We start from the raw sequence: 19,924 nt of genomic DNA, 5'->3' as shown, positions 1-19,924 counted from the left end.
TGCTGAAATCTAGATGGTAATTGACAATATGCCAGTATGTGAAACATCTCATATTGCCAAAACCATGTTCACTTTTTTACTTGGGTAATCTATTTCAAATATACTCCCTCTGTCTCAAAATATTTGTCCAATCCGCAAAACAAAATATTAAAAATAATACAATTTTTTCAAAAAAAAATTCAAACTTTTTTTACAAATTAAAAATACTCATTGATATCTAATAAGTTGTTAAAAAACTTATGATTTTTTCTTGCAAAAATTGTATTATTTTTAACACTCCATTTTGCGGACCGGACAAGCATTTTGGAACGAAGGGAGTACAAAATAAGTGCTTTTAGAACATTCATTATCAAAATCCTTAACAAAAACAAATACTGAAACATGATGCAATTTGTTGTTTTCGCATGGCTCTATACCCTCCTTTCAAAACAAAGAAATTGAAAGGAAAAAACCTCAAATTGAACTCACGAAGGCAAAGTATCGAAAATTATAATCTGACAAAAGACATAGCTTGCAAATTTTTAAGCAAGATCAAACTGCAGGCCCATCACTGTCTACATATTCTAGGCGAAAGCTGCTTAGGCCCATCAAGGACTTTTTATCATACAAATTGTAGATTACAAATAAATTTATGAGGGTTAGTATACAAAAGCTTGTAAGACAAAGGAAACGCTCGCTCGGACCCAACTATTCTTACGTTCTACTCTCATTTTTACCGACGGAGGGAAAAAAAACTTTCGAACAGTTGCATTGTACAAGAAGTCCCACATCATCTAATGTCAGCTGTAAGTGCCGATAATGCAGATTGGATCAGATTTTCCAACCTACCTCTCAACTGGGAGATGGTATTTCCAAATGGTTCACCAAAGCCTACACCCTCGTCATCACCTTTCAGTACTTGAAGCTGCCTTTGCAAAAACAATCTAAGACTAGACGCCGCAACATTGATTAAACTGAGAGAAGCATTAGTGTGCATGATCTTTGTAACAAGAAATCCCGCTAGAATCTGCTGGTCTGCCTTCACAAGCTCGGACACAAAACACGGAAACAGATATCTTCCGAAAAGAATCAAGAATCCTCTCTCATCGTTTTCGTTTTCGTTTCTCCCCTTACTTTTGATGCTAGATAACTGGGCTTCTTGATACTGGCGTGAGAAATTCCCAATCATATAGGAAAGAAGAGAGAACGTTGTACCGTATTTGGACCCAGAGATGATCGGCGATACAATACCAGAACATAATACAAGAATAAAAAACTCGTGGTCCCTCACAATCACGTCTGATACACCTCCTTGCTTTAGCTTGTCCTCAACTGCATCCAAACACTGCAGCCGTATTTCTTCATATGGGAACAATAGTGCCATCTTAAGAGCTACAAAGCAATCTATTCCCAGCAAAATTTGGGTTAGGCAATGAGCACCAACTTGATCGAGCAATACTCCATTAGACTTTACTACCGATCGGTCAACCAACTTAAATAAGTCTCTAAATCGTGACAGTGATATCAGTTTCCTGAATATCTCCAACCAACACACGTGTAAAGGATGAACCAGAAGGGAATTGTCTTCCTTGGTTTCTTTAGAAACAGGTTCTTCCGGAAAGCTTTCCCATCCTTCATCCCAATCATCATTGCCCCAATCATTTGCAACATCTGATACTTCTGCAGAATCTGCCTCGTCCCTCTTAATAGCAAAAAGACCCTCCCACTCTCCCAAAATGGCTAGCAAAGCATCAAAGTGGGGTTCAGAAGCAGCCTCTCCGCATAATCTCATAAAGCAAGAAACTGCTGAATCCACAGTGGAAAGGTCTTGTGGGCTAATTTCAATGCTTGGTGAGATGGCTAAAACAAGCTGTGACGATTTAAGAGCAACTAAAGTACTTGTCAATCTATTAGATGCATCTGTCTGAGTTGGAATTCCAAAAGTAGCAGTACTCTCACTCTTCGTGGCGATACTTCTCGAATCATCCCATCCTTCCCATGGCAAAACATTTGACTTGAGCTCAGCAGAAAACATACTTGCATTTCTCCCTGAATCTGAAATAAATTGCATAAGCTCAAGGGCATAAACACGAACATGACTTGGTAGAATCAAGTTATCACAAAACTTGGCCATTCTTTCCCAAACAGCCTGCCTGACCCTATTCAGATCCTCCAAATCACCATCCATTCTACTCAAAGATGACATAAAATGAAGTAAATTCTGGCGTTCAAGAGATCCAGAGGCCAAGTTCTGTAAAATGGTTTCCAATATACTTAAATAGAGATGGGAAAGATCCTGAATACTCTCGAAATGTCGTTCGTCCAAACTTGAGCCAATTTGCAATTGTGACACTGCTTCAGAATATACTTCAGCAATGGCTCCAAACCCACACCCAGAAAAACCCATTGCTCTGCAGAAAGTGATAATATCATCAGCAAAGCCACCTTTGAGGCCATTGATAACATAGCCAATAAAAGTTCCCCAGCCCTGTTTGGGAGAGATTCGTCCTTCTATAACCAACCTAGTGAAAACCTTGACACAACACATCAAGCTGTCCAGGTTACACTTTTCTTGAGGACTCTCACAACTTGTGAATTCCTTCATATCATCAATCACTCTGAGCCAAAAATTAGAAAGGAATATGAGACAGTCCCTCCACGTTGAATCACTAGATGTACCCTCAAATAATCTATATAGGGGTGCTATCACCGTGAAGAATCGTTTGAACATGTCCAAAACATCTGGATATGCCATGACTCTGACATACTTTCTGCAACCATCGTAGGTCTTCTCAAGCTCACTTATTAGGGCATGAAGGTTTTCTTGGCTTTCAAACTCTGCCTGCATTTTAACTCTCTCCTCCAAAGCTTTTAACAAACATAGTACATGGTGTCTGTAGACGCCCTTCCATGATATGAGATCCTCAGGGATTGGATGTCTATACATGCCAATGAGCGCCTGGACCATTGTTGCCAATGCTTCCACAGTATATTCATCAACGTGAGCATAGATTTCATTGGTAAAGAACTCATAGTTCAATCCACCCAACCCAACAATATTTTTGAAGTTAAGGTCCTTAATAAAGGACACCCTACTGCATTCTTGCTCAACAACCTTGTAAAAATGAGCAAAATCAACATTTATATGTGCTAGGGTTGGGTGAAACATAGGTACTAATTTTGTCGTTCCTTCCAGCTGCAAGTAGCAATCAGAAAGCAAGCCATACAAGTAAGCAAGCCTCTGCTTGTCATGCCCATCGATAGCAGGGTAGACAGACAAGGAAATGGTTTCAATGGCTTCTCCAGCATGAGCAAGTATTTCATTTTTAAATTCGGAAATTTCAGCTGTAATATCATCAAGGACCCAAACTTCGGAAACAAGGACAGAATGGAGGAACTGTAGTAGAACCTGAAAAGAAAGTCAACGGAGATTAAGAAATCATTTGACAAAATGAATTATTCTGCACTCAGTGTCATCAAGTTTTCAGCCTTCAGAATTCAGAGCAAAAATCCGCATACCTTTGTGTGATTCAAGCCATAGGTATTAGCTAACTTCAACATGTCCTTCAAAATATGCTTCTTCTCTAACTTCACTGATTCAACATGGGAGAAAACAACACTCTCAATGTAGTTCATGTCCTGAGACAAAAAGCGCATGGTTTCAACCCCAGGAATTATTTGCTCCAACACTCTAGAATGATCTGCCACACGCTTTTGTTCTTCCAATTTCAGTTTCCAATCTCTCCAAAACGAGGATTGTGCTCTGTCAATTTTATCTAATTCATCTGATTTCAAAAGGTGGAATGTGATTATGTGAGAACAAAACAACGGCAACATAGCATGGAAAGAAAGGTAATATCATTCGAGGGAAACTCTTAGACAACAATAAGCATCATAAATGAAAGAGTGGAGACAAAGTATTCCGTCTGAATCTTCGGACATTTGTGATGGAATGGAGCAAATCACCTGAACTGAGTGAAGTGTGCTTCTCTTGAAACTTCCTCAGCAGCAGCTCCCTCCTCTGAGTAGGACCCTGACAGTCCACTGTCGAGTTATGTAGTGAACTATATATCATCCCAACACTCATAATACTACAGATTTCTTTATAAGCTTCCCTTGTTTTCACTTGTTCTTCTATTATTTCCACCCCATGAAAGGCATCAATAAGATTCAACAGAAAGGAAGACCCTATGATGTCTTCCTCTTCACTAACAGGTGGTTCCATAATCGACTTTGCTAGAGATGCAATCAAATCATCTCTGGGAGCAAAACCATTCCTTGCCAACCAAGATAACATAGTCACCACTGCTTGAGTTCTCACACTAATGTCTGGCTTTCCCGAAACTGAGCCTCCAGTTAATTTTTTACCATATTCTGCTTTGTGACTCAATTCAAGCAACCATGGAAGCTGTAGAGCCGCAAAGGACAAAATTTTACCATTTTCGCGAAGGAAAGTTTCCGAACTAGAGCCATTCACCTTTGACAAGTCTTTAGCAACAAGAGCAAGTATGTTTCTAATATCTCTGATATGTACTTCTTGATCTTCACAATTGACTCCATCAACCTGTTCAGAGAAATTCCTTCGATCAACCATTTCTTCAGAATTTCGGAGTGGAAAGGAGATAGTTGAGGAACCATGAACTGAGAATTTGGGAGGATCTGTCCCCGATAGAGTCATCAATTTCTCACATTGAACTTGCATATCTAGGTCTTTCCATGCATGCAGCAGCTCACCAATCGATTCCTCATCACAATAGCTCAAGGCGAAACCAAGAAGCTGTTTTCGTGAAATTATGTCCATGTTTTCAAGGTCAGGACCTCTTGCCATTGCCGCACACAAGTCCCAGCTAGAACCATGTCCCTTTTTCGCCAAAATAAGGCAGAGATCAAAAGCCAGTTGAATATCACCGGCAACTGCTGCTTCTCTTGCAATAGCTTCTTGAACAGCTGATATATCATCCTGAGAGCTCAATCCAAGGAGTTTGGCAACTTCAATGATTTCATCAACGTTTAAATAAGCTCCAACTTGACTCGTAATTGCTAACTTAACAATTTCCATGGGCTCTTTGATTTGCCTAAATTGCACAGGTAAAATGTTCACACCGAGGTCTGGAAGCTTGACAGTAAGTGCATCAATGATATCAGCCTCTGCCCTGACATTTCGGCTACCTGGGAAGAGATTCAGGCATTCCTTAGCCTTCCAGACCTGAAACAAGTTCCACCAAACTTGGTGAATTCCACTACTGACATCATAGAAAAAATGACATCTAAGCAAAACCAAATTGTTATAATAGACAAGCGTAAATTAATATTTAAAATTCTCCCTACTATAATCTCAACCCAAAAAAAAAAAAAAAAAAACCCTCCCTAATAATGGATCTTAAATTACCTGATTGAAAATATTTTCATTTAGTAATACCTATTACGAGAATGAAACTGGATTTTTATGGACACAGGGTAAATTTGACCACACATTCTGTATCTTGCAAAATTCCTCCAAACACATGGTCCAGCCAGCTCCAATTTCCTCTATAAATTCCTCAAGAAAACCATTGCATGTGGATTCTTCCACCAACTAATTGAGGCACATCTTGATGTGCAGCAGCCCATAAATTTGAGCAAAATTCTCCGGTAATTACTCCACTTGTTACTCAACAGTAGATGGAAAAGTGCTTAATACAACTTGACTGAATAGTTGAAAAACTCCTTGGTGCAAGGGGAAGGATGTGTATCTGTTCCAAATAAAAGTTTCAGGAATTGTACATCTGTTGCTGGTACAGGAAGATTAGTATGCTCCTAGTATGCAATATTTAGCAGGTTTGTTAAACGGTGAAAACATCACTAACAATACCAAACAATGAGTCCTTATCAATATTAGTCCAAATTGCTTTATTAAGGCATCATGAACTCCTGAATGATATCAAAGTTGTCATCTTAATGAATGCACACTTGTACACGCAAGTATAGGCCATGATAACGCAACAACCATGAGTGCCCAATGCAACTGGACATAAACAAGAATAGCAGCAATAAGAGAAATCATTTTTTAAGCCTAAAATCCAACATTCAGAACTTAGTCATCCATCTTAGTATATTCACATAGATAAACTGAGTTAAATACTTACTTCTGAGCCAGTAAGACTTGAGGCTGAGAAAAAATATTCCCGTGCAGCTTGAATAACTAGATTTTCTGCCTTATCCGTTGCCAAAGCAACAGAAGCAGTACCTCTTAAATAATTCCTTGCAAGCGAAAACTTCCCAGCTTTCAGCAGACCCCTGCAGAACTCCATCAACATATACTCTTGGTCTAGAAAAGGAAATGCCTTTTCTTGCAAGCTCTGCAAATCACGCCACATGTTCGCCCACTCATTATCAGAATGGCCCGGTTGTCGACGGACAAATTTGGAAAGGATAAGGCGAAGGATCTGTTTTACACCCTTTATATCAGAATGTGCCTCCAAGAAAAATTTAATTGGCTTTGGGACCTGCACATAAACAAAAGCCATATTAGGAGTTTACCTCCACAATCGTTATATGACTGGATATAATCATAGATAGGTATAGCACGGTTCTATCTGCAGAAGAGAAACCCAGAGGAAGATACCATATACAGAAAGTTCCACCCAACTATTTACTTCATACTTCTCGTGGCACTGAAAAAGTTCTACCAGGAGGCGTCCAACAAAAATATATGTGCTTATAAGTAGCAATACTTGGATGGACCTTATACTACATAGATGGTGGTCACCGTCGGTGGTGGGAGAACCAAGGCTCCAGAAAGTATTTCAACAATTCCCCAAGTAGAACCGAGAGATGAATAAATAAAAGGTAGCTAAACCAGGAAGATAAATGGCCAGATCATAATGCCGAGTATAAGCAAAATCATTATTTCTAGAGGAGAGGTACAAACCTGGTAAAATGACAAAAGCCTTCCCGCTTCAATATGGCCTTCTGCCATTTTAAGTCTTTTCTTGAGACCCTCCACACGCACTTCAGAATCTGCAAAGGTCATACATATCCATTATGATCAAGAATAGGAACTCCAAAAGTGAAATCTGTGCAATCTATTATATAAGCACACACGTAAATAAACATAGGAAAGAGGAGAAAAGCAAAAACGTATACAGCTTTTAGTGCACTGCAACTCAAACTTGAACTTCTGCACTGCGACTAGCATATACTGAACAAATACATCTTCTTCCTATGAGGACCAGTAGACAACTATTTGATCAAATAACGTGGACTTGGAAAGGAAAAAATAGGTTCACTGATGTCATCACCTCGACTCATATTTACTGAATATTGATCAGCCAGATCCAATTATTTGCCAGACAATTGATCTCATTTCGTATCTACAATCAAATCTGCACATAAGAAAATTACCTCGCATTTCCGGAAACTTTGACAGAATTGAGGCCATGGTACTCCACCTAGTTGTGATACTGCACACATATATGCACTGAAGAGCACAATCTACAGCTTCGGACTTATCTTCAAAAATGCTTTTACTTTGAGAATTTTTGCACCCTTCTTCAATGACCTTCAGGCATATGTCTAATTTGTTCTCTGAGGCAATTTCCTTCAGCCATCTAACTAGAAAAGATTCAGACTTCCTATCCACAGAAGAAGGCTCATCCATCACTGCATCTTTACAAACTGAACTCATGATCTGAAACCTATTTTGCATAAATGGAATCGCATTCTTGTGTAGTCTCTCAAGCACATTTTCCTCTTTGACCCCCTTTAACATCATTTTGAACTTTTCATAGTCAGATAACTGTTCCCATGCAACAAGACTCATGCTAAAATTTACCTCATCATCACTGTCATCAAAGTAAATGAGCTGCTGCAAGTAAGAGATATCTTCACGGAACTGTTGTAGCTCATAAATACCTTTACGACAAGCAAAATCAACCAAAGAAAGGCAGTTATCTAGCTGGCCACTTAAGCTATCCATATCTCTAGCTCTGCTTCTATACCACATACAAAGCTCATTAGTTGATGGCCATGAAATACCAAACCATTGCTTCATGATGGGTTCGGTTCTGAGCTGAATACTGCTCTCTTGAGTCTCAGGTAGCCTACGAATGAATGTTACCATCTCTTGACATTCAACCCAGTCTTTTTCTCTCAGAGGAATATCTGAAGGTGGAGAATTCCCAGGAAGAAGCTGTCCATAAGATTGAACCGGCACTGTTTCAGGGATAGCAGCTAAAATCTCTAACATGAAAGGATTCAATGAATAAGGGTGACGCTTGAAAAGAAGGTTCAAGGCCCCAATTTTCCCACTTTCTGCAAGTGTCACAGCAGCTTCATTCAGAGGCATACGTCGGAATTTGCTGTACTCCTGTCTGGAAAACCTGCACACGACGATGTCATTAAGAAAGTAGAAACCACTTGACGAACTACAAAAACTACCATTCGTTCGTGACTGAGTTTTGTGGTTTTCTCTCTGGAGTTTATATGATAGTAAACATCACCTTTTCCGATGATTAGATGGAACATACTGAAGACCTTTGCAGTCAAACCAAACCAATATTCTCAGTCATTGTCTGAGAAACGATGAAACCTTAAAGTTTCGGTCAATCCTTCGATATATAAGAAGAAAGACCATTTACAAGAAAGTGCTTTTGAATTTAGCTTGACAGTGTTTTAACATGTACTTCTCTGACACAAATAGAAAGCCACTTTAACGCATAATGCTACAAGCTGAACAGAAATTACTTATTGTCCATGTCAACAACACAAGCAAAGAACATGGGTAGCAAATTGAAATATCATGATGTTGCAAGAATAAGATTTCACACAAACAGATGAGAAGGATTCTTATTGTCCATGTCAAGAACACAAGCAAAGAACATTGGTAGCAAATTCCGATATAATGATGTGCAAGAAGAAAATTTTCCACACCAAAAGATGAGAAGGATTTATCAGATCCCATAGGCAGTTTAGCAATATTAAGTATATGCAGGCAGGGACATGGGAAACTCACCTGAAAATATCCAGTCCTGCTGACAGGAAGAAACAAAATGTCTATGTGAAGACGTCATTCATTTATAGTTGGTTAACCTTATCAAACTAAGTGGCTCCATGGAATCATAAAATAAATCTATAGATATATGTATCTATATGTATATCTGCATATGTACATGGATATGTAATGTATTAGAAAGAAGAGAGAAAGAGAGCGGAGAAACCAAACAGGCAACTTTTGTGTTGGGGAAAGAGATATAATTTTAATAGCACTATCACCTGCCCATATTTATCCCAAGAAACGTCTCCAGCTTGTCTCGGAATTGCAACAATTTCAGCCTTGCCAAAAAAAAATCCCAAATTGGGCTATTTTCATTAATTTGTGCTTCCAAGCATCTGTACTGGTTTGTGAGATGGAGCCCATGTGCAATCAAAGCCCTCTCTACATCCTCCTTAGGTCCCACCCTTTCCACACATTCAGAAAGTACAAAAGATTGATCCTTGATTGCTGACAGAAACACATTTATTTCATTTACTTCTTGGACAGAATGCAACCACTGTGACTTGAGCACTTCATCTCTATCCAACCCATAACGATTAGCAAAATCCAGCGCAGCCTGATACTTTTGCTCACTGATTAATATGTCGTACATTTCAGAAACAGATCTCTTGGAGAATGATAATAAGCTCCAGTGCAGTTTAGCAACATCGGGATGATTATATTTATCTTCAGTTACCAGATCTATATGTTCCAAGTCACTTGTTGCCTTCTTCTCAGATGAGTCATGGGACTCAGATGTACTTTGTAAAAGAAAAAAGTGCCCTGGGACCAGTTGTACTCTTTCCAAAATTGCCATAGAGCACAACGGATCTTTCTCCAATAGTCTAACACCACTAAAGATGTCAATCATGGTGACTGTGCCACTCCTCTTTGCAACTACAAGGATATAGTCAGACCACCAAGTAAAATCCATGATATCGCTTAATGATTCCTTCCCCCTGGTTGACATATCACTGCTATCTTGTGAATCATATTTGTCTCCACAAGAGAGATTTGAAAGAGAAAACTGTCCATTATCCAGCTTAAAAATGACCAAGTGCCCTCTCACATCTAGAGCAGCCACAAACTTACCCTCTGGTGAGAAAAGCACCTTTGGAGATGTTAATTGACCGACATGACCTTTTGGTTTGGAATATAAACCTTCAAGCTGAGTAGAAAACACTGGGTTCAAACCTAGGTTGCTGGTTCGTCGCCAGAGAGAAAGACTATAGGTTCCTGGGAAGAACAGGAACAGATTTTAAATAGCTTTATAAGAAGAAAGCCTTGACTCTACAATTATGTGTATGGCTCCACCTCTCCTTGTTTCTATAAAAGATTGAAAAACTGACATGGGAAAAGGTACAGAGAATAAATTCTTTTACACCACCGGTATAAACATTTATTTCCTCCAAATCAATTGCATTGCGCCACGTCGCCATGTTTTATTAATTGGGACCACTGTTTTGACACGTGTCGCAATGCAATTGATTTGGAGGAAACAAATGTTTACACCGGCGGTGTAAAGAATTTATTCTCAAAGGTATAATATTCAGGACAGGAGATCTAGATCTCAAACACATTTCAGACTTCGCATATAATTGCAAAAGAAGAACTTCAGGCCAAGATGCAGATTTTGCTCAAAATTTTCAAGCAATAACCAGAACAATTCAATGACTCTGAAGTCTGAACTGATAGCATGTCACTTTCTGGGTTTATTCGATTATCTGGTTATGTTACTAAATAGAACACGGCAGAGGGACAATAAGTTTTCTGGATTCAACCTAACACTTGCATGTATTACGCACAAATTCAGAGAGAGAGAGAGAGAGGTCAATCCAAGCTCCAGCTTTGACACTGAAGACTACAGCAAAATCGTGAGCTGGGAAAGAAAGCAACAAACAGGGAGAAAAGGAAACAAAAGCAAACATTACCAGTGCTAGCACTAGAGGTCATTGGGACACTAACAGCACCACCAACTACTGCAAGCAAAGAACTTTCTGGGTGGTAATTCAAGCAGAAGACATTTGCAGTAAAGTCCTTTAAAGTAGAGCCATTTCTAGATGTGTGTGCAGACAAAACAGAAGCACTTGGATCCTGACTGATCTCGACTTCATGAAGAGAACCATCTGATGTAAGGACGTTGAAGCCACACCTGTGATGGGATTGTATCTACTCAAAAGAGCTGTTGAAAAACTACAAAATGTAAACAGAGACCTTATACTCAGCATATTTTGTGCCGGAATTGCGGATAGTAATACAAAAACTTACAAGCAAGATTTGTTCATATCAGAGCCATCAAATGCTATCAAGCCCAATATTGACGAAGATACTTTTAAATTTCCCTTTGTAATTCTGGTTATCTCTTCACCATTGGATTTTATGAAATAGAGTATATCGGCATCATCAGCAACTCCAAGAACATCGTGAGTTTCCGACCAACCTCCAAAAGTAAATGTGCAAAGGGTGCTGCCTGATAGCATAGTAAGGAAATTACAATAGCACAAGAGATGAATGAAATGCAAAAGACCACGAGATGACAAGTTGACCCACATATTCAACTAACATGCATGTTCATCCCCCAATAATCTGATTTGCAACAGGGTTACATCAAGGGGTGAGTAGAATATCCAGAGAAAATAATGTAGGAAAAAAATAATGCAACTAAAAAGGGGGCAAAAAGAGTGCACAAGTCAAAGAAATTTCCGCAAGCACCTGATGGAAATATAGGAAAAAATGAAGAAAAACCTCATTTTGATTTTATGCAAGGTGATATTACCTAGCTCCATGAAATAAGCATGTGAATCTTACTAGTGAAAAAACCACATGGCTGCTGGTAGTCATCCTCCTTCTGCAAGATTGTTATGTGATTTCCCACAGCTACAGCAAGACGTTCACCCCTTGGAGAGACAAACAAAGATACCCATTTCCTTAACTTTATTGGACTCCGATACTCACTCCATTTTCGTTTAAGTTGACTTACACCTTCATTGTAATTCCACATACACAAAACAGGACATCAGGAATATATCAATTGCCAGAACCAACCCATTCCACGAAGTAGATAAAGAAAGATACAAGGAACACTATACGTCATCTTGGCTGGGATGAGCTTGTTGGTAACAGAAATGATCGACAACCACATAATCCATGAACTATAAGAATCACAAGATTCAAAATGGTGATGACAACTAACTATAAGCAGCGTCTATTTTATAAGCATTAGTTGCTGTCATGCTGCTTAGTGCCCTACAAGTATGATTGAAAGCTTCCCTCAATATTTTCTATCAAACAAACTACCTTATAGACATTAATAGAAAAAAAATTTGTCCATGATCGAGAGAGTATATCGCTTATCAGCCTAGTTAAAAAGTTATGAACAAAAGAACAAATCTCTTATCAGCTTAGTAAATCACAAAAGGATCAGTTTACTAGTATATCACCCCCATTCTCAATCTGCATTGGATCAAACAGATGCATTTGCCTGTATGATAAATTTGATCAATGTCTGTAACTAAGAATTTAGAACATCAAAACCCCTGCTCAAACTTTCAAACCATTAGATACAAATTTGTTGCTCAATTCTGTACGTATATGATCCTATAGAATGGAGTACTAAGTAATTGAACTTCTGCAGATACCAAATCCGTGATGAAATAAGAACTAAATGTACCTCGAGAGGAAAGCAACGAGAGAAGACTTCCTTTGACACCTTCGTCCAGCTGAATTTGTACACATTATTAAATTGAGTATATAATCAGATTAAAAACATACGAAGAAGCATTAGGTTACAGAAATACAAAGAATTGAATGCATACACAAGTAGATAGGTGTATGTCGGAGAGAGAGAGAGAGACCTGGTGAAGTTGGGGAGGGTAATTGGGAGAGTAAGGCCTGGAAGCGTGATAACGTGTTTCGTAGAGAACTTCTCGGACGCCTTCTTCCATGGAAACCAAGCACCAAAATCTGTATCTTTACAGGGGATCTAAAACCCTAGAAATCGAACGCCGAGGAGGAAGAAGTGAACCTCTTCCTTCGGTGGCTTTGCCGCGACGGGGAGTGATCGAGAAGGCGGAAAAAGAAAGCGATCTGGAATCGCTCACTAAAGAAAGAGAAAAGCGTTATTTAAATATCTAAGGTCCAGGCAGAAAGCGTTATAAGTGAACACGCTCAAGGGAAAACTAATGAACACGCGTTTTCGTTTTTAGGGGCGAAGTAAAAAACAGAACGCTTACCTTGGCGCTCTTTTTTGCCGTGATTCGCGTGGGGCCCGAAGTAGAACCCAGACCCTTTACTTGAATACTGTAGTTGACTAAACCATACGTAGATGAATTTGAGGAGAAGAAAAACCATAGGAACCCAACTTCGGACATAATTGTGTTCGGAGTGAATTGATGCATGTGAAACAGGTTTCGATTGTGTTTTAGAGCGGTTTGATGCACGTTTGGAGACTCAACCATACCATACGTAATGGAATTTGAGAAGAAAAAAAAACTTAAGAACATTACTTCGGATATAACTGTATTCGGAGCGGATCGAAGCATGTGAAACAAGTTCAATTGCGTTCCGGAGAGATTCGATGCACGTGGAACGGGTGCATGAAACGTGTTAGAGCTTGTGCTTCATATTATGAGAGGTACCGAAAAGTTCTACAATAAAGACCACTTGCAAGCATAGTGAAGTGGAGCCAAGTGCAACGAAGCGAAAACGGTACGGAAGTATAAATATTCTCTATTGTAAAACTCAATGTACAGTAATCATCAATAAAAAAAAATTGCTCTCTCGCTCCCGTGGACGTACCCGGCTTTGGGAGAACCACGTATATTTCTGTATCGATTTTTTTACTGTTTTATCCTCGTGAATCGTGTGCTTCGATCCTAACAGAACGGATTTGGACGCAACTGACTCAACCATTTGTAGTGGAATTTGAGAAGAAGAAAAAACCTAGGAACAGAACTTTGGACATAGCCGTGTTCGGAGCAGATTGATGCACGTGAAACAAGTTCAATTATGTTCCGGAGCGGTTCGATGCACGTGGAACGGACGCATTGAACTGATCTGAACGCAACCGTGTTTTAAAATTGTGTTATTAGCAGGAATATATACTGATTGCTGAGGGAAAATACTTAAGGAGTGATACGTAATCCCTTCCACATATTGTCCCAGAGATTGCCTTGTCAATACATTAACGCGTTCAAATAAAAGATTTCAATTTCCGACGTTTCAAAGAAGTCGAGCGCGTGGGAGAAACCGGTCACTTAGTCCCGTCTTTGCCCGGCTAAGGAACAGTCTTCGGTTTCCAGCTTGAGAATCGCTTTAGACGATGAGATGTTGAGAAGCCCTAGATTTCTTGTGTAATTTTCCAAGAGAGTTGAAGTCCTTCAAAGGGAATCAGAGAACAAGTCCGCGGCTCTGGTTGAAGGCCGCCACTGGTTTCTCCCGAGTCCTGATTCACTCAACAGTCATCACTCGAAGTAAGTTGGTCAGATCTCGTCGAGTTTGATAAGCATTTGGGTTTGTTTAGAAGTTCTTATTCACGAAATTTGAACTTTGATCTACCCTATCTGGTTAATTAATGTTAGTTGCAGGGGCGGCTCTAGAATTTCAGTACAAAATTGTATAAAGAAACCGAACTCTATCTAAGATAAAGGTTTTTTTATTTTTGCAAAAATTCATATTCATTGACCCTGATTTATTTTGTTTAATTGTGCCATACTACATCGTTACTCACAAATTTAAGTAGATTTTTCATTTACGTTGGCAACGCACGACTGACCCGTGCAGACAATAGTAAATGTACTTGAAAATATTTAAAAACTTTCGCGCATTTTTTTGCTTGAATCCCCTAAATCACTAGTAAAGCCGCTCCTGTGCCAGTTCCATGTCCCCTAGTTCGGTTTGTCTGGTTGCCGAGAAAATGTAGGGAAGTTATAGAATGTTTGTTATTTAGGTTAAATAATCTAATTTTACAAGGGCGAGGAAACCTAGCTGGTAGCTCAGTTTTACGGTGTTCGTTTTGTTTGTTCCCCTTTTCCTTCAATTTCTTGGGAACTGAAAATAAGGTTAGGCTGTGGTAGTTCGTGCAGTAAATGGATTGGGAAAAAGAGGAAAATAGATCATGAATGTGAGATCGTTTCGTTGAGGAATTTTCTTTCTTTGTTCATGAAGTTCATGTAGTTGGAATTTGATGCATGACTTTATGCCATCACTAAAATCATTTTGCCACGTTTCTAAGCGGTCAAATTCACTTGTCTGATAGAGGGTGGTATTGATTTTTTTGTGTAAAATCCAGGGTTCTCTCGAAGTTGAGTTTCTGTCTTCACATTACCTGTACTGAGATGGCAAACGACATAACAATTAGTGCAGCGCTTGTTCCGGGTTCAGAAATCCTCTATGAGACTACCCTAGCCCTAATTGAAACTGTAAATGCCGCCAACTCAGTTCTAGTTCAGAAGGAGAATTTCGACAAATTTTCAACTTACATGGAGAGAATTACATTGGTCTTAAGAGAGTTGTCCAAGTTAGATATGCAACCTTCTGACAGCTTAAAACATGCTGTAGAGATTCTAAACGGGGAGATTAAAGTCGCTAAGCAGTTGACTCTAAGTTGTATCAACAGAAACAAGGTCTATCTCTTTCTCAATTGCCGGAGAATCATTAAACAGTTAGAAGGCAATACAATCGAAATTAGCCGGGCTTTGGGCCTTCTCTCCTTGGCCTCTTTGGATGGTTCATCCGTTGTAAATGATGAGATCACCAAGCTATGCAAGAGTATGCTTGATGCCAGGTACCGAATAACTATAGCAGAACAAGAAATATTGGAGAAAATTGAGTCAGGAATTGAAGAGAGGAATGTTGATCGATCCTATGCGAATAATTTGGTAATACTTATTGCTGAGGCTGTAGGAATCTCAACTGAACAATCGGAAGTCAAGAGGGAATTTGAGGCACTAAAGAGCGTAATCGACAATGATCAGCTGAGGGAAGACATGGCAGAAGCTTTACAGATGGAACAGATCGTTGCGTTGCTATGCAAGGCTGATATGATCACAACTCCAGAGGAGAAAGAGGTGAAGTATTTAAGCAAGCGACATTCCTTGGGTAGACAGCCACTGGAACCTCTCCAGTCGTTTTATTGCCCAATCACTATGGATATCATGGTGGACCCCGTGGAAACTTCCCATGGGCAGACATTTGAAAGAAGTGCAATAGAGAAGTGGTTGGAAGAGGGTAACAAGCAGTGTCCTTTAACAATGAACCCCTTGAACAAGTCGCTTTTGCGATCCAACAAAACTCTTCGTGAGTCAATTGAAGAATGGAAGGACCGGAATACCATGATTACCATTGCTTCCTTGAAACCAAAGGTTCAGTCAAACGAGGAGCAAGAAGTACTTCATTCCCTTGGAAAGCTGCAGGATTTATGTGTTGAAAGAGAGTTGCACAAGGAATGGATAATTATGGAGGACTATGTACCAATTCTTATTGGTCTCCTTGGTGCAAAAATCTCTGAAATAAGAAAGAATGCTCTCGACATCCTTTTTTCCCTTGCAAAGGATAATGCTGATAACAAGGTACTTCTTACTACCTCTGTCTCTTGGTTCTTTTTTACCATCCCGGACACCTTGAAAATTAATCCGTATTTTTTTAATGTCCTTTTTGATGATTTTGAATACTTTTTCTCAAAAAAAAACTACTTGGGATTTTTTAATTTGGGAGGAAAAGTCTCGATTTTTATGACAAAAGATACAGAGTGTCCATCCTAGTAAGGGGCACGGTTGCCCAAAGCCAACCACAAATATGAAATGAAGGGAGACATTTATTCCATCGAGTCAAGACCATCTCCCACTTTGATATGACCATAATACTTTGTGTGATGAATACTACGACTCTAGTTTAGACGCATCTCATCAGCTCGAAATTCCATTTTTGACAGGAGAGAATTGCTAAAGTAGACGATGCCATTGAGCTCATTGTTCATTCCCTTGCGCGTAAGGTAAACGAGAGTAAGGCAGCACTGAGGTTGCTGTTAGAATTATCAAGAAACGATGTGGTAAGGAACTTAATTGGAAGGGTTCAGGGTTGTATACTTCTAGTAGTGACAATGTCCAGCAGTGATGATCCTCAAGCTGCAAAAGATGCCCATGAGATTTTAGGGAATCTATCCTTCCTTGATGAGAATGTTGTTCAGATGGCAAATGCAAATTATTTTGGACCTTTGTTGCGCCTTCTTTCTTCAGGTACTCCCTATGCTCCCCACTTCAGTCGAACGTAGTGACACAATAGCGCATCACAAGTCTTGAAATTAGGACACTTCACAACACAACCAATAGAATACAATAAAAGGGTGGCCAAGTCAATCATATTCTAAGATCCTAATTAGATATCTCAAAAGGAATAGGCAATATTTAAGGACATAAAAAGAGATGCCTGTCCAAATTTATTGATTTGCCTTATTATTTTTTCATCACGCCTATATAATGCACAAAAAACTAATCAATAGTACTTTTCTGGTCTCTCTTCTGACAAAACTTTTGGCTCCTCCCCAACTTATGGATGTAGACTAACTGCAGATTCATGTTGAAATTGGGGCTCATTTCGAGAATATACAACATGATGTGGAACTAGTATAGCCGTATTTTATTGCAGGAACTGAAAGTGTTAAAATGATGATGGCCAAGACTTTATCAGAGGTTGAGTTGACTGATCACAGCAAACTGTCTCTATTTAAAGACGGGGCAAAAGGTCCACTTCTGCAATTGCTCTCACACGATGATATAGAGATGAAGAAAGTGTCTGTTAAAGCTCTTCAGAACCTCTCAACCATTCCACAAAACGGACTGCAGATGATTAGAGAAGGTGCTGTGGGCCAACTGTTTGAACTTCTTTACTGTCACAGGTTATCATCAACAAGTTTGCGTGAGCAAGCAGCGGCTACGATTATGAACCTTGCCATATCAACTACTGCCCCTGAAGCTGATCAGATGAAAGTGTCGATATTTGATTCAGAGGAAGATATTTTCAAACTCTTTTCTCTCATTTCTTTGACAGGCCCCCAAGTGCAACAAAGCATTCTCCAAACGTTTATTGCGATGTGCCAATCTTCTTCCGGTTTTGAGATCAGTACTACATTAAGACAGGTATATATTGCAGTTCCACGACCACAGTAATGAAATACAAGAAGATTTCTGTATTTTGCATGAAAGCTCTTTTGGACTTAGAAATTTCTTGTTTTGTTATTTTGCGAGGAAATGCAGCTATTCCTTAACCAGTGAAGGGATAAGGAGGAATAAATAAAAACAACTGATTATGCAAGAAACCATTAAAATGAACCACAGAGCACACTTTCTTCTGCCAGTCTTAAGTTGCTAAAAAGTCGTTTCATATAGTAACTGTTTCTCGGGGTTGAATATCTTAATTGTACAAGTTGCATTAAGTTACTGTAAGACTCACAGCAACCTATCAAGAAACAGAAAACCTTGGATGCAACCATCACACAAGCATCACTTGGTGTAGTGTAATCTGACCTCTCTTTCTTTTCCCTCACCATCCTTCGGTTCCCAGGGATTAGGAAGCTTCCACATCAGAAATTGTGAGTTATGGCATCCCTTGTTTGAACCACAGGGATCTGGTTCGTTACACCCAATTGATTCATAAACTAAGGGGTAGCCAAATCTAGCTGCTATTTTGACATTTAAGTTTTGACTATGTCCATATCAGATTTCTGCTACTAGAGTGCTGGTTCAATTGTGCGAACTCGACAACAACACTCTTCTTCGTGCAAGTGCCGTGAAGCTGTTCCATTGCTTGACACAAGACTGTGATAACAACAGCTTTCTGGAACATGTGACGCAGAGATGCATGGAAACCTTGTTAAAAATCGCAAAAACTTCTAACGACACAGAAGAGATTGCTTCTGCTATTGGTGTAGTATCCAACCTCCCTAGAGATTCCCAGATGACTGAGTGGCTCCTAAATTCCAACACGCTACAAGTTATCTTTACTTTTCTTGCCACTGGAAACACAGATAGTTCTTACAAAAAAGAGGTGGTAGAGAATTCCGCTACAGCTCTCTGTCGTTTCACCGTTCCAACAAACCATGAATGGCAGAAAAAGGTAGCAGAAGCCAGATTCATACCCCTGTTAGTGGATTTGCTAGTCTCCGGAACTTCATTGACAAAAAAAAGTGTTGCCATTTCACTAAAACAGCTTTCAGAGAGTTCTTCAGCTTTGAGCACCCCAGCAAAGAAGAAGAAAGTGGTATTCGCTTGTTGCTTGGGGTCGCCTGATCCTGGTTGCTGCCCCGTTCACTCAGGCATTTGTACTCCTGAATCGTCGTTTTGTCTTTTGGAGTGTGATGCGATCAAACCCCTTGTGAGTGTTCTCGAAGAGAGAGATACCTGTGCAAGTGAAGCTTCTTTAGATGCACTATTGACATTGATTGAAGGTGAGCAATTACAGAAAGGGAGTAAGGTGCTGGATGAAGCCAATGCCATTGGCTCAATAGTAAAGATGTTGAGTTCTGACTCGCCCCGGTTGCAAGAGAAAGCTCTCAAGGCGTTAGAGAGGGTTTTTAGATTGCTGGACTTGAAACAGAAGTATGGGCCTTCAGCACAGCTGCCATTAGTTGATATTACGCAGAGAGGAACTAGTAGTATGAAATCTACTGCTGCTAAGACACTTGCTCATTTGAATGTGATTCACGATCAGTCTTCTTTTTTCTGATCTAGGCTTTTTAATTCCATTTATTACAGAAAATATATGATTTTCTGATGTATTGATTGTAATTATCTGTTAGTACAAGGTTACCCAGAAAGCAGAATAAGGGCATAATACCTTTGCCAATAGCTTTGGCTTGCTTATTTTTGAAGTGTTCATCCAAAGAAAGTTAAGAAATAGCAAACAACATTGTTCAGGACAAGAATGGGAAAAGAAGTT

At 39.4% G+C, this 19,924-nt stretch overlaps 2 protein-coding genes across 3 annotated transcripts; one reads left to right on the top strand and one right to left on the bottom strand.

Annotated features, from left to right (window-relative positions):
* Positions 1 to 478: 478 nt before the first annotated feature.
* LOC131319842 (MAG2-interacting protein 2) lies at positions 479 to 13,103 on the bottom strand. The gene is made up of 12 exons (XM_058350259.1): positions 12,847 to 13,103; positions 12,663 to 12,711; positions 11,801 to 11,974; positions 11,261 to 11,462; positions 10,924 to 11,144; positions 9,232 to 10,228; positions 7,363 to 8,339; positions 6,890 to 6,978; positions 6,105 to 6,464; positions 3,946 to 5,185; positions 3,499 to 3,764; positions 479 to 3,388 (listed from the first exon to the last, which is right to left on the bottom strand). The coding sequence occupies exons 1-12, from the start codon at positions 12,934 to 12,936 to the stop codon at positions 770 to 772; spliced, it is 7,284 nt and encodes a 2,427-aa protein (XP_058206242.1). The 5' UTR covers positions 12,937 to 13,103; the 3' UTR covers positions 479 to 769.
* A 1,045-nt stretch (positions 13,104 to 14,148) lies between these two features.
* LOC131319841 (U-box domain-containing protein 43-like) lies at positions 14,149 to 19,831 on the top strand. 2 transcript variants are annotated; one of them, XM_058350257.1, is made up of 5 exons: positions 14,149 to 14,463; positions 15,282 to 16,560; positions 16,923 to 17,226; positions 17,636 to 18,126; positions 18,707 to 19,831. In XM_058350257.1, exons 2-5 carry the CDS (start codon positions 15,328 to 15,330, stop codon positions 19,709 to 19,711), a joined length of 3,033 nt encoding a protein of 1,010 aa, XP_058206240.1. In that variant the 5' UTR covers positions 14,149 to 14,463; positions 15,282 to 15,327; the 3' UTR covers positions 19,712 to 19,831. The 2 variants fall into 2 exon arrangements, with proteins under 2 accessions (XP_058206240.1, XP_058206241.1); XM_058350258.1 differs by lacking the exon at positions 14,149 to 14,463 and adding an exon at positions 14,555 to 14,639.
* The last annotated feature ends 93 nt before the right edge of the window (positions 19,832 to 19,924 follow it).

Source organism: Rhododendron vialii, chromosome 3a, assembly GCF_030253575.1.
Source record: "Rhododendron vialii isolate Sample 1 chromosome 3a, ASM3025357v1".
In the NCBI taxonomy this organism is placed as follows: domain Eukaryota; kingdom Viridiplantae; phylum Streptophyta; class Magnoliopsida; order Ericales; family Ericaceae; genus Rhododendron; species Rhododendron vialii.
The sequence above is the reverse complement of the archived record's forward strand: the minus strand, read 5'-3'. Positions and strand labels throughout refer to the sequence as shown.